Genomic DNA, 15,603 nt, shown 5'->3' with positions numbered 1-15,603 from the left:
TTTCACTTTCATATGACCATATTATTTTAACAACTTATTAAATATTTTCACAGATTTCTAAATCCCTCTGCTAATTAAAGATATTATCTGTTTAATGTTTTAATTTAATAATAAAGAAACAATATGTATTGTATAACTCATACAGTCATACAGTTTCATTATTCTTTAAAATAGTTTTAACATTTATGAAACAAACATCATTAATCTACTCATGTAAAAAAAATTTGAAAAGAGTAATAATATTTAGATTCATTTTTTTGCCACTGACAGCTACTTCATTTGGGTAAAGATTACCCCAAAGGAGCTGAATATTTCCGTACCCGACTTCATGCTGCCTTCATGAAAAACAAAAACTTGACTGATGAAAAAGAAATAGAGCTTTGGATTGCCAAGGGGGAGTATGTAGTCAAAGAGCTGGAATCATTATACATGCTGCGGAAATACAGGACTTTAAAGAAACGCTACTATGATTCTAAACAAAACTAGTCTAGGAAAAATTTGTTGGCTAACAAACTAATGCTGTTGGATAAAAACTCACAAGTACATTCAGTGGAAGTTTTCCGCTACTCAGGTAAATTTTGCGCATAGTGTAAAGACTGCTGGTTGAATTATGCTGTTTGTGATGTTTTTTAAACCTTATTTCTACATGAGAATAATGCAAATGGTATATATCTGAATGGTTGAAACTCAAGTACTGGAAGGAATGGCACTTACTTAGTATTATTATACACAAGACTGTTACAGTTTTATATATTTTGTAACAAGCAGAACTGTTAACATTTCACTCCATCTTCATCAAACCCAAAAAATTTTTTACCTCATCAAATATGTATCCTACCAAAACACCTTCTCTCTCTGCTCTTAATGCGGCTAAATAAAGATGAAGTACTCCTAACAAATACTTGAGAAATTTATTTTTTTATGAGTTTTTGCTCTTAAATTCAGCATGTGTTAATTTGTTTAAAATTTTAATTTTTGTATTTTTACCAGAATTTTTCTTTGTTTTTCTCAATTTCTGTTAATTAGGGTAAGGTGTATTAACTTTTAACTTATTTTAACTTATTTTAAGTCAGTTTAATCTCTCTTTTTGAGGCTTGCCATGCCATGTGTGTAAGGGGGGAAGGGTGTACAACAGGATTTTCTATTTACAACATTTATAATAATATGAAATATTTTAATAAACCAAATAATTAAAACATGCCTTGAACTTGCATTCTGTTTGACTTTTATCTAAACTATCTCGCTGATTTTCCTCCCATCTGATTTGTGCTTTTATCCTTCAAAAAATGTGTCAGTTACTACTGCAGCAAGAAAGATAATGCATTAGAGCTGTAGTTGGTAGAATACTCCAGCAGGACAGATAACTCAGTAGAGCTGTAGTTAGTGGTAGATTGATACCACAACAGGAGTAACACTTGTTAGGGTAAATTTTGATGAAGTTACATACATGTAGTTTTTAAAAATGCCTATAAAGATTTATTATTTTAAGGGCATGGGTGGGTGACTCTGTTAGTGGTAGTACAAGAAGGATCAATGATTATATAGCTGATATATATGTTACTTTATGAAATTTTAGAAATCCACAAAAGGTAGTTTTCTCCAAGATGGCCGCCATTGCCATGGCAACGATATTTTTAGAAGAGTCCCTGATGCTTGCAAATATTTTCCTTAAAGACAAATAAATTAATAAAACGTTTTAATTGAGAAGTTGGTTTTCTCTGGAGCCTAACCCCTTGCCTAAGAGCAGAGTGCTCATATATATATATATATATATATATATATATATATATATATATATATATATATATATATATGTATGTATGTATATCTATTGCATCTATATCGATCGGTATATAGGCTTATATATTCTTTTGGTTATATATATATATATATATATATATATATATAGGCTGGAGACCACCAAAACGAAGTAATCACGGTGATCATATATTAACTATTAATATTATAGTATATAGTGTACCACCCCCCCCCCCCCCCCCCCCCCCCCCCCGTTCCTCCCAATATATCTACCAGTGTTTCCTAGATGTATATAAAATCTGGTAAATCTGTACCCTAGCTGCACGCACAGATTCATCTACAAAAAGTAGCGTTCAATATTGAACTGTTTCACGTTAGGCTACCCAAGTTGTGTTGAGAAGATTTTTTTAAACATAAGGTCATCGATCTATGGCCATACTGTGATGTGTTTACATTGGTGTGTTATCGGTTTTACTACTGAAACCTCATAAGGGCTAAAAATAGAATGCTACTATGCATGTGTAGACCAATGTCTTGCTGGCTAGTTTTAATGGATGGCTCTGATTGATTTAAGACACAGACCTACACTTGCGCCTAACTTATAAATAGCAGGCCTATACTCTATCGGCTATCCTACACATACACTGCGTATCGCCAGAAAGTAGATAAAGAGATGATAAACAAAAAATCAGCACAATGACATCTGTTCCCCGCTTGCCTGTTAGGCTACACGAAATATTACTGATCTACTGGGTCTAACTTGAAATGGGGGCAAGTTATGAAATCATAGATAGTCATTTTACAGCTAGTCGACCGGTTTGGTAAGTGTGTAGTTTCGTGTGTGGTGTGTTGGTTTTACCGGATGCTATCTGTTTCGATCTGTTTTTTTAACTACTTTGTGTCACAGCTACTTTGTGTCATAGCAAAATCACAGCGGTTTGTTTATAATGTGATCTGTATGTACGTTATTAGTATAGATTTGTTATTGTTACGATTGTTTTAATAAATCAGCTTTATTTGGTGGGTTATTTTTCTCGTAAGTTGTTTAGGGCATACATGTGTTTAATAATACTATGTAATAGAAAAAATTATTAATTTTATTATAGGTCCTACTCAGAGGCGTATCCAGGTTTTCGTCGTAGGGGGAGCAAAAAGCAAAAAAAAAAGGCGCCGAACTTTTAACACGTTCTATATACGTGTATTATATATATATATATATATATATATATATATATATATATATATATATATATATATATATATATATATATATATATATATATATAACTGTATGTCATTACTTCGCTATGATGTAAAATAAATTGAAAGTAGCACTCTGAAGAAATAAGAAAAAACACACAATGTAGGCCGACAAAACAAAAATTGTATCAATCTAAACAAAAAAAAATATACACACACTACAACCAAAAACAATGAACGTAACACAATCTGTTTTGTAATTCTTGTAAAAAAAAATCTTCCATAATAATTCCTGGGAAATTATATATGACAAGTGAGATAGGGGAAATAACCACTCTCTTAATATAATTATGTATATATCTACACATTTAATTATAAATGTACATCATTACGCGTTTTTCTACATGTACTTAACAGATCAGTTCGGGGTGGGATGGGGGGGGGGGGATTTAACTTCATTCACCACTGTCCCGTCACCTTAGGTCAATTATCCAACCCAGTGTATACCTAGGTGTGACATTAATGTCACTCTACACAATTGTGGTGGTGAGGTGTGTGGGGGGGGGGGGGGTGAACATAGCGTCAGTTTTTAGATGACTGTTCTAAACATAGATATATATTACACAAATATATATTACAAAAATATATATTACACAAATATATTTAAATAAGTAGCAGTGGTATTATCACAAATTTTTTTTACAGAGGGGTCCATGGGGAGGGGGGTTGTAACTATTTCATATAATTTGTAATCGTAATCACTATCGCCCAAACTGTAAGAATACTACTACTTCATCGTGATGACGTTGTTGACCTTGTCAAAATTTCCACACCACTACGCAGTTTGCTCATAAGTAAATTTAAATAGAGGTGCCACATCAGTTGTATTTGTTTCTGTATTGTAATTTTTTAAAATTATTCACACGATTCAAACTGTATATATAAAGTAATTATGTGTGAAGTTTTATGTATAACATTTTCTATTTCAATTATTCGTAAGCAAATACATTATACAGTTGCCTTAATCTTAACTACCCTATTGCCAAGTGTTACTACCCGTAGAGGTTTTTTAAACACTGCAATGCATCGTTATGGTTATTTCTAGAATGGCAAACTGATGCAGCTGTTAATACGTGTCTACGTTTACAAATGTAGACACTACTAATTAATTGCTTAATTGCTGCATGAAAAGAAATCTTGAGATTTATATAGATGTGCCGACCAAAAATATTTTTTTAACAAATATCATTGTTTAAAACTTTGAGTTTAAAAAGTTTCCAAAAAGGCGCCACTTTGCTGAAAATGGCCAGAGGGGGAGCGGCTGCTCCCCCTGCTCCCCCCTGCGTACGCTACTGGTCCTACTGCTAAAGTTAATTCGAAGAGTTGTAAAAAAAATATACGCTCCTGTGTTTTGTGATAGTTAGAATTGTATTTAATACTCAGTTATTGCCCTTTTCTAGGACTAGATGTTCTGATAATTTTTTTATCATCATAAAATTTCTGGAAAAACCAGACGAACGGTCACTTAAGCTAAATCTCTCGGCTAATTCCGTTTATGCTCGTCTCGCTCTGGATATTATGGGGGGGGGGGGGGGTTAATATTTTTCCAATAAATCGCGACATTGATATTTTACTAATTGTAGGGATATACTCTACTTATGCATTTTTAAGCAAAGGCATTATTTTGCGTTGTAAAATAAAGCGTTGTTTTATTTTCAGTTTCAGTTAATACATTATTATTATTATCAAACAAAATTTTAATATATTATTTTAACTGCTTACATTAGAACATAACTACAGAAATCGAGTTTATCGTACTAGCTCTGCTATCATGAAAACACAGAAAAAAGGATCAAACATATTAGACTAGTAGGGATGCTTTTTCTTCTGTTAAAACTTAAATATGACTTTTAAGCTATGTAAAAACCATTTGCTTGAATTCCTTGTTCAAATAAGTTTTTTAAAACATGCGTGGTTTGTCTAGATTTCTACAGTTGATAAGTTCCGCGAATACTCTCCTGGGTCCTGGTGTAGGTCTACAGTTCTCTATATAGCCGTGGCCCGTAGACCAAGTGGTCCATAAGACGAATGGCCCACGGGCCAAGTAGTCCATAGACCAAGTGGCCCATTATCCAAATTATCCATAGATCAGATGGCCCATAAACCAAGTGGTCAATAGACCAAATGGCCCATAAACTAAACGGCTGTTGAAGCTTCAAGACACTGTGATATCGTATAATAAGCTATAATAGTTGTTATTGGGGTCATATCTGTTGTGTAGTTTTATGTTAACTTATATTTTTATCGTCAACGTATTTTAACAATGTCACAATGACTTTATTATGAAAAAAAAAACATGTTTCGAGTAACGAACGAACGATGAAAAGACAGAATAAAATACTTTAAAAAAACTTTTTAAAAAACCACGTTTTTCTTGTGGACTAAAAAGTAGAAAATAACTATTTACATACATTTGATGACAAAAAACGTGGGTACGTTCACCATCAAATTTCCCGACCCATCTGCCCGACCCACGTTTTTTGTCATCAAATGTATGTAAATAGTTATTTTCTACTTTTTAGTCCACAAGAAAAACGTGGTTTTTTAAAAAGTTTTTTTAAAGTATTTTATTTTCTCCTTTTTAGTCCGTTGCTACACATGAAAAACGTGGTTTTTAAAAAAGTTTTTTATATAGTTTATTTTCTACTTTATCTAATGACTTGATTAAGTATGAATTGACTAAGTGTTTATAAATACACGGACTAAAAAAATCTTGAGCGACCAGGATTCGAACCTGGGTTGTCGCGGCCACAACGCGAAGTACTAACCACTATACGATCACGGCCAGCGCGCTCACATCGATTGGGGCCGAAGTAACTGTGTCAACAAGCCTCCAGTCTTGTCGGTATCTTTAGAAATCATGTCCTCAATTTTATGGTCCTTTGGGCGTAATTAAATTAAGCTAATTACGGTCTCTAATTGCTAGTTTTTATGATTGCATCTGAAATTGTTAGGCGAAAGTAACCTGCATGCCAAATTTCAGATCTATAGAGCAATCAGAAGTGGGCTAATTTTCGATGTCAATTTTAACAACAAACACATCCACGCGAAGCTGAGTTAATAAAAACGTGTTAAAAATTACATCCGTATTTGTTTTCCGTGGCTACACTAGATCTAGGTTTTTTCACGACAGACGAATGAACGGACGTTTTGAATTAACCAGACACTTTTGGTGGGTCCCAGACGCCCAACCATCAGCTGAAAACGTGTGTAGTTTTCCTGACAAAGTTATCAGTATCAAATCTTATCAGGTCGTAGATCTCTTGAGATTCGGTTGGTTGAAATCGTCCTTTAAACGATCATTTATGGTTATACAGAGCTATGGCGTATGCATGATTTAAATATCATCGAGAAAGATAGTAGAAAAAGTTATCATTTATGTAGTAAATATATGCACTATATGTTCACTGCTCTAGACCAATCGTCTTTATTTCGGATGTCATACACAGTAGCGTCAAAAGGCGGGGCGTGGGGGGTGCGGTCCGCATCGAGTAACACCATTTGGAGGGGGGGGGGGGTGTGGTGACACAAAATGGAAAAATCTTTAAATTTATTGGGCAAAACAATATTTTATCCAATAAGAATAATAACACAGAAATGGAGAGGAGTGGACCCAAATCAAAATTCCGAAATTGTTGGAAGGGGGGGGGGGGTGACACACTCAGTTACTGCACTGGGTGACACTCGACCCTGTGACGCCACTTGACATACATACATGTTCTCCGACACTTTAAAAAACCGAAACGATACGACGAGCATCTTGTTAGCATGGATCTGCGATTAGTTATCCGACAGATATGGTATTTTATCGTTAGATAACTTCCTGTGACCCGCAGTTATCCCACTGATATGGTATTTTATCTTTAGATAACTTCCTGTTATCCAACTGATGTGGTATTTTATCTTTAGATAACTTCCTGTGACCCGCAGTTATCCGACTGATATGGTATTTTATATTTAGATAACTTCCTGTGACCCGCAGTTATCCGACTGATATGGTATTTTATCTTTAGATAAATTTCTGTGACCCGCAGTTATACGACTGATATGGTATTTTATCTTTAGATAACTTTCTGTGACCCGCAGTTATCCGACTGATATGGTATTTTATCTTTAGATAACTTCCTGTGACCCGCAGTTATCCGACTGATATGGTATTTTATCTTTAGATAACTCCCTGTGACCCGCAGTTATCCGACTGATATGGTATTTTATCTTTAGATAACTTCCTGTGACCCGCAGTTATCCGACTGATATGGTATTTTATCTTTAGATAACTTCCTGTGACCCGCAGTTATCCGACTGATATGGTATTTTATCTTTAGATAACTTCCTGTGACTCGCAGGACGCCGCAACATGGCGGCTGGCGTTCGAGCAGACGTCTTTGCTGTGACGCAATTTCTGCTGCTCACTGTGACGTTTGTAACTACGTGAGTTAGGTTATTCAATTAATTATTTATTCAAATAATTATTCCCCTTTGATTTTTTTTCTAATTTTAATTCGAATTATTTATTTAAATTTGAAATATATAATTTTTTGCTAAAGCAGACAAATAACTACACATTTATTTACTAGGGAAATTTTATTAAGCGTATACGCTATTCGCTAATCACATTTTAAAAAAAGCATTATAAAAGTCAATATAAAGATGGTGTTAAATTCTTATAAATTTACAAGTAATTGAGCTATTGGGCAAAACAATTTCTAACAAATTAGATTACAAATTTTGTGAGTAATATTTACTGATATGCTGTCTAACGAAGGCATTTATATTTGTATTCATTTCAAAGCGAATTAAAACCTTTCGTCTATTTCAGATATTTTGTATCAACCTCGTTAGACCATGTTCCACAAATCTTCCCCTATATCAGGTAACTGTACCAGATTATATAACCCTAACTACACCATAACCCATATTAATCTCATCTATCTGTTTAATTTTAGTACAAATCAATATATTCCCTGATTTTTCGTTCGTCACACCTTTTTTAAAATGAGTAACTTCCCCTTCCTCATTGTCACAAAAATTGAGGCTCCTCTAAAACACTATGCAAAATGACACGAACTTTGACCCTTCTCCCTTTGTCACACTTCATGAAAAAATACAACCCTCCCCTCCCCACATGTGTGCCTACATTTATAGACAACCTTAGCTATTCGATATTTTTTTTTTCTAATTAAACAATTAACTTATGTAGTTTTAAGTAGTCACAAGTTTAACCATAACATTGCTGTTGTCTCAAGCCTCGAACAGGGTTGGTTTACGGTAACTTTGTGGTTGATTTTGTACGTCGTGATGAACATTTGTTTCCTCATTAACTAATAAAGTTCATGTTATTCTTGTAGCGATACAGGCAACAACAGTCCCGAGAGATGTATCTTCAGTATTTTACTGGCCGTCTACTCTTTGTTGAGTAAGTTTTGCTACATTTCTCGATTCTTTGTACTTGAAACACAGCACCAGACTTTATATTATAAGGTTTACTTTAAGACAAGAACTTTATTAAACATAGAGAGTATCGAGAGTATTCTCTGACGTCAGAGCTCCTTCGTCTTGTTTACAGTCGCTGACGGACACACACACAGACTCACACTCAAGGGACATAACTAGGATATATCTAATTCAATAAAAGGGACGTAACAATAACTAACAAGACATAACGTAACTTTTAGCAAGTATTTGCGCTTTTAACGTATTCATTGTGCGCGTTGTAGGGAAGGGGAAATGACGTCATATATTGTCGACCCCCCCTCCCTCCCCCACACACACTTAAATATTGTGATTAGTGTGATTTAGAGTGATTTATCTATGTGGTTGTGCTGTAGCTCTAATCTGCGTGTACTGCCGGTGGAAGATTGTGGTCAACCAGACCATCTGTACCAGGGTCACCTCTAGGATCAACAACGCCGGCCTGTTCTTCGGTGTAGCGGCGGCCGTTGGTGTGTTGATCGTTGGTTCTTTCCAGGTTGGTGCACACTCTTCAGTCCAATTATAATAAAACACCGAAATTATAACAGTCAGAACCTCTTGATTATTTTTATTCGCACAATTTCTTACTGATAGAGTTTCATCAATTAATATTTTTACACTAAATCTGTTGGTCTAGGTGTCACTTTTAAACTAAACACTTTTGTAGTTTTTCTTAAATGTATGCGATATATATTTAATCATCGTTTAAGTAAAGTTCCCTTTCAAACCTGACGGTCTATGGGGCAAGTGAAATAGAGCTCACTTATTTCTGTGACCTCGGCATATGAAGACATAGTGTGGTGAGTGGTGAGCACTATGTCCAGCCGCCTTTACTTTCCCTAACGTGAGTTAGGTTCCCATCAGAGTTGGGTGGACTGACTTGAACCCGGATTCGAACTCCATACTTACGGGTTAGCAGTCCAGCATTCTACCGCTAGACCACTCCGTTACTCATCATAAAATATCTTTTATATTTTCCTCCAGGAAGGCTCTGTGCTAATCGTGCACCTGATAGGGGCGGGGATGGCGTTTTTTCTGGGCGTGGTTTACATGTGGCTACACAGCGTCCTCTCCCACAGACTTCCAGCGATCAAGGGCAGCTCCACATGTCTGGTCTTCCTGCGCTGGAACCTGACCATTCTGGCTACAGCAAGCGGCATCAGTTGTAGGTGTTAGAGCAGTAACAGTCTACTGTACTGGTATAGGTGTCTGTTGGGGGGGGGGGTGATACATGAATGAATGGTACCCATGTAGTGTTATAGGTGTCTGGGGTAGTCCATGAAAGGATGGTACCACTCTACTGTACTGGAATAGGTGTCTTTTGGGGGGTGAACATGAATGACTGGTACCCCTGTAGTGTTATAGGTGTCTGGGGTAGTCCATGAAAGAATGGTACCACTCTACTGTACTGGAATAGGTGTCTTTTGGGGGGTGAACATGAATGACTGGTACCCCTGTAGTGTTATAGGTGTCTGGGGTAGTCCATGAAAGGATGGTACCACTCTACTGTACTGGAATAGGTGTCTTTTGGGGGGTGAACATGAATGACTGGTACCCCTGTAGTGTTATAGGTGTCTGGGGTAGTCCATGAAAGAATGGTACCACTCTACTGTACTGGAATAGGTGTCTTTTGGGGGGTGAACATGAATGACTGGTACCCCTGTAGTGTCATAGGTGTCTGCTGTAGTCCATGAATGAATGGTACCACTCTACTGTACTGGAATAGGTGTCTTTTGGGGGGTGATACATGAAAGAATAATACCCTGTACTGTACTGTTATAGGTGTCTGTGGTAGTCCATTAATGAATGTTATCACTGTGTTCTACAGTTATGTGTCTGTGCGGTGTGGGGTGGTCCACGAATAACATCACACAATTAAAGGGGACATTGGGGGGGGGGGGGGAGGAGCAACTTAAATTTCCAGGGCTTAAGGGAGAAATTGATTTAAGCATATATTTTCTATACAAATTATACATTTTTACATTTCGTTTGGGAGGCTATGGACTTGTTTTTGACTGAAACACTGAAAGAAGTAGTAGTTTTCTCTCAGATTTTCTTAAATTAACAGTATAAAATTATCATTAGATTTTTATCTAGTGATGTTTTTGACAAAATCATCCAAGTCTGCAGAGGTATTTTTAGGACACATTAATTTTAATTGAGTTAATTCCCTTTCATGAGAAGCAGGAGGCACCCCCTTAAGGGAAACAACTCCATAAGTATTTTAGAAACATTGCTGTTTCAAATTTGAAAATATGATATATTTTGGGAGGGGATTTTGAAAATGTGATGTCAATTGAGGGGATCTGCCTTGTTCCATGTTGAAGGGGTGAGGTAAATATGAATCAGTAAAACAGATCAGTAAAACAGAATGACATCTTGTAAGAACCTTCTGTCGATAAATCTTTTATTATTAGGCCTGATTGATATCAGAGCAAGCTGATAATCACTGTTCGAAATTTCCATTATAACGCCACCAATAGCTCCATAGTTTTAGCTGGTTACAGGAATTCAGTTATAGCTTTGTGGCCAATAAATAAGTAGGCTACCTATAACAGAATATGCTTACTTTTTTGACATTTATTTAAAATATGTAAAAATAATAATTTTTACAATTTTTTTTCACTAATAAAAAAAAATCACCTCCACAGTTCCTGTGTTAGCTGGGATATTTGAATTTTACAAGGATGACCCCCTACAAGATGTAAAGGTTTGTGATAAATAGTATTTTTATATACCGGCTGTGACTTATAGAATTTCAGAGTTTGGCAGATATTTAGCTTTTGGTAAGCTTGTATTGTGACAAATATCAAATTTAGGAGTTTTAGTTTGTGACAAATTGTAGAATTATTATATATTTTAACTAATATCCTTTTATGTAGTGTATTGAGGATTTTTAGATCATGACTAATTGTGTTTTATTGTGACAAATTGTGTTTTATTGTGACAAATTGTGTTTTATTGTGACAAATTGTGTTTTATTGTGACAAATTGTATTTTATTGTGACAAATTGTGTTTTATTGTTAAAAAAATTGTGTTTTATTGTGTGAAATAGTAGTCTCACTGAGTGTTTGATGTGACAAATAATTCTTGAATATTTTGTCACAGTTTCTGGTCTATTTAAAAAATGGTTAAATTGTTTATATAGGAGGGTTTCGATATTGTATCAAAGTAAGCCATTGTTCCTTGTGCTGTGCACACATGTATTATTCAGATAAATGTTTTATGTTGACTTTATTGTGTCTATGTTTTATATTGACTTTATTGTGTCTATGTTTTATGTTGACTTTATTTTCTCTATGTTTTATGTTGACTTTATTTTGTCTATGTTTTATGTTGACTTTATTTTGTCTATGTTTTATGTTGACTTTATTTCCTCTATGTTTTATATTGACTTTATTGTGTCTATGTTTTATGTTGACTTTATTGTGTCTATGTTTTATGTTGACTTTATTTTCTCTATGTTTTATGTTGACTTTATTTTGTCTATGTTTTATGTTGACTTTATTTTGTCTATGTTTTATGTTGACTTTATTTCCTCTATGTTTTATATTGACTTTATTTTGTCTATGTTTTATATTGACTTTATTGTGTCTATGTTTTATACTGACTTTATTTTCTCTGTGTTTTATGTTGACTTTATTTTCTGTATGTTTTATGTTGGCTTTATTTTCTCTATATTTTATGTTGACTTTAATTTCTCTATATTTTATGTTGACTTTATTTTCTCTATGTTTTATATTGACTTTATTTTGTCGATGTTTTATGTTGACTTTATTTTCTCTATATTTTATGTTGACTTTATTTTCTCTATGTTTTATATTGACTTTATTTTCTCTATATTTTATTTTGACTTTATTTTCTCTATATTTTATGTTGACTTTATTTTCTCTATGTTTTATATTGACTTTATTTTGTCAATGTTTAATGTTGTCATTATTTTCTCTATATTTTATGTTGACTTTATTTTGTGGATGTTTTATGTTGACTGTGTCTATGTTTAATGTTGACTTTATTGTGTCTATGTTTAATGTTGACTTTATTGTGTCTATGTTTTATATTGACTTTATTGTGTCTATGTTTTATGTTGACTTTATTTTCTCTATGTTTTATGTTGACTTTATTTTGTCTATGTTTTATGTTGACTTTATTTTCTCTATATTTTATGTTGACTTTATTTTCTCTATGTTTTATATTGACTTTATTTTCTCTATATTTTATTTTGACTTTATTTTCTCTATATTTTATGTTGACTTTATTTTCTCTATGTTTTATATTGACTTTATTTTGTCAATGTTTAATGTTGTCATTATTTTCTCTATATTTTATGTTGACTTTATTTTGTGGATGTTTTATGTTGACTGTGTCTATGTTTAATGTTGACTTTATTGTGTCTATGTTTAATGTTGACTTTATTGTGTCTATGTTTAATGTTGACTTTATTTTCTCTATATTTTATGTTGACTTTATTTTCTCTATGTTTTATATTGACTTTATTTTCTCTATATTTTATTTTGACTTTATTTTCTCTATATTTTATGTTGACTTTATTTTCTCTATGTTTTATATTGACTTTATTTTGTCAATGTTTAATGTTGTCATTATTTTCTCTATATTTTATGTTGACTTTATTTTGTGGATGTTTTATGTTGACTGTGTCTATGTTTAATGTTGACTTTATTGTGTCTATGTTTAATGTTGACTTTATTGTGTCTATGTTTAATGTTGACTTTATTGTGTCTATGTTTTATATTGACTTTATTTTGTCGATGTTTTATGTTGACTTTATTTTCTCTATATTTTATGTTGACTTTATTTTCTCTATGTTTTATATTGACTTTATTTTCTCTATATTTTATTTTGACTTTATTTTCTCTATATTTTATGTTGACTTTATTTTCTCTATGTTTTATATTGACTTTATTTTGTCAATGTTTAATGTTGTCATTATTTTCTCTATATTTTATGTTGACTTTATTTTGTGGATGTTTTATGTTGACTGTGTCTATGTTTAATGTTGACTTTATTGTGTCTATGTTTAATGTTGACTTTATTGTGTCTATGTTTAATGTTGACTTTATTGTGTCTATGTTTAATGTTGACTTTATTGTGTCTATGTTTTATGTTGACTTTATTGTGTCAATGTTTAATGTTGACTGTGTTTTCTGTCTTGCAGATGTCTGACTTCCGCCTATCAGCAGCCTCCATAGAATGGGGCCTGGCTGGATTTGTGACCATCTATTTCCTGACTTTTGTGGCTGAGTTTAGGCATGTCAGAATTGGGATGCCAGTGATACACACCTCTAAAGCTAGCTCGGGGTTCAGTGCCCAGAATGGTAATGTCCCTTTAGAAGTCAGGAGTGAAAAAATGTAAATCTGAAGTCCATAAAAGTATGCATTAAAGAAGTTGATTTGCATTTAAAATAAGGAACTCTTCATTTCAAAAAGTTTAAAGTTGTCCCCAAATCAGATGTGTTATGTCATAAACAAGTATTTATCAACAACAGAAAACAACAACTAGCCAAAGATGTCTCAAAGAGACAACTGTGTAAACATTGGACTCTTCCAAAAATAGGGATGTTAGGCTGTTAGTATTATTGTATGAAATTCAGTTAATGTTGGGCCAAATCAGGGTAAAGGCTATGGATGGACTTGGGTTAGGGATTATATTAGAAAGCAAATTATATTAGCTTATAATTAATTACTAGTAACCTAGCACCCCTTTTTGAAGAGTTTTATATTATGTGTTATTGTGAGACTGGTATGAATCCTACACCTTTCAATGAAATAGTAAATTAATTCTTATTTGTATATCTAACCAGCTGTTCAAACTATTTCCTTATAGTGACAAAGTGAGGGTTTATGTTTGATCTAGTTTTAATTATTGTAATTAATTTCATAACTATTGTTGAATGATACATTATTTTTGACTGGTTTTATATTTTTCTAAATTATGTAAAAATATTTTTGTATGTTTATCTTTGTAAAAACGGGGCTTTTTTGTTTATTGATACCTAATTCATTTTACCAGATTTTATAGAAAAATGTATACAAAATGGTAGCCTACTTTAAAACATTTTTTAAATGTTTAATTTTATAAAATAAGATATTACTAGTTTTAAATGCTTGGACCTGTTATAATTTCATTGAAAGCTAGTTACATCTAAGGCTATTGCAGTACTGACTTATTTAATAAAACAATGAAATTCTAGGTAGGTCTTCAATACAATTAAAACATGGAGTAAGCAAAAAGAATTGTTAATATAGACAGTACATTCACTTTAAGATTATAATTTACAGGAATTGATATAGAAATTGTATGATAATTTACTTGACCACTTGTTATTTGTTTATGGACAATTTGGTGCAATGAAAAAAATTATCATATTCTTATTTATTTATTGGGAGTTAAAATAATACAAATTTCTGGTCCTGGAATTTTTTTTGTTCTTGTGAAATATTTCAATGAATACTTGAATTAGCAAATCTAACTCTTGTTGTTTCCTAACAGCTATTCTTAAAACTTGTCTCAAAGTTGGCTGTGTAATATTGGTATTTATTTTAAATTAATTTAACAAATAATGTGAAGATGTACTAGATATATTTATGTTAGAAAATGATTTTTAATCTAATTTTGAGGAACAAATGTGTATCACTTGTTCGAATCCAGTACAATTTTTTAAAAACATTTTGAAAAGTGCGGGTTCATTTCCATTTTTTTTAAACATTCAGAATTTTTTTTGTATCATAGATGTGTATGAATGTACCATGTTTTTAATTTGTTTAAAACATTATAAATTATTATTTATTTATATGCTCAAGGACACTCTAAATTATGTTATATTATATTAACTTGTTGATGAATAAATATTGCTGATTTTTATACGTAAAAGGCTTTTTTAAATATATTAATTCATTCTTTGATTCTTGTGTACTTAACGTTAATTGTATTATTTTATGGGATTAAAGCAACTAATACACAAAGGTTGTAATGGGACTAATGACCAACATTGACATCGCTTAATATTGGAAAGTACTTGAGGAATTCATCAACAGCTAAATATTGGAAAATACTTGAGGAATTCAGCATTTCATGGTATGAAAGTCAGCAT

General features: G+C 32.8%; 1 protein-coding gene across 4 annotated transcripts; it reads left to right on the top strand.

Moving 5' to 3' along the window:
• Positions 1 to 2,361: 2,361 nt before the first annotated feature.
• LOC131936842 (DNA damage-regulated autophagy modulator protein 2) lies at positions 2,362 to 15,374 on the top strand. 4 transcript variants are annotated; one of them, XM_059293949.1, is made up of 8 exons: positions 2,362 to 2,579; positions 7,344 to 7,449; positions 7,838 to 7,891; positions 8,367 to 8,434; positions 8,847 to 8,986; positions 9,475 to 9,655; positions 11,142 to 11,200; positions 13,668 to 15,374. In XM_059293949.1, exons 2-8 carry the CDS (start codon positions 7,376 to 7,378, stop codon positions 13,863 to 13,865), a joined length of 774 nt encoding a protein of 257 aa, XP_059149932.1. In that variant the 5' UTR covers positions 2,362 to 2,579; positions 7,344 to 7,375; the 3' UTR covers positions 13,866 to 15,374. The 4 variants fall into 4 exon arrangements, with proteins under 4 accessions (XP_059149932.1, XP_059149943.1, XP_059149925.1 ...); XM_059293960.1 differs by lacking the exon at positions 2,362 to 2,579 and adding an exon at positions 2,594 to 2,694; XM_059293942.1 differs by lacking the exon at positions 2,362 to 2,579 and adding an exon at positions 2,594 to 2,718.
• The last annotated feature ends 229 nt before the right edge of the window (positions 15,375 to 15,603 follow it).

This window comes from Physella acuta, unplaced genomic scaffold (genome assembly GCF_028476545.2).
Source record: "Physella acuta isolate Inbredline_101_S28 unplaced genomic scaffold, ASM2847654v3 ptg000016l, whole genome shotgun sequence".
Classification (NCBI taxonomy): domain Eukaryota; kingdom Metazoa; phylum Mollusca; class Gastropoda; family Physidae; genus Physella; species Physella acuta.
This window is presented reverse-complemented; position numbering and strand designations above follow the sequence as displayed.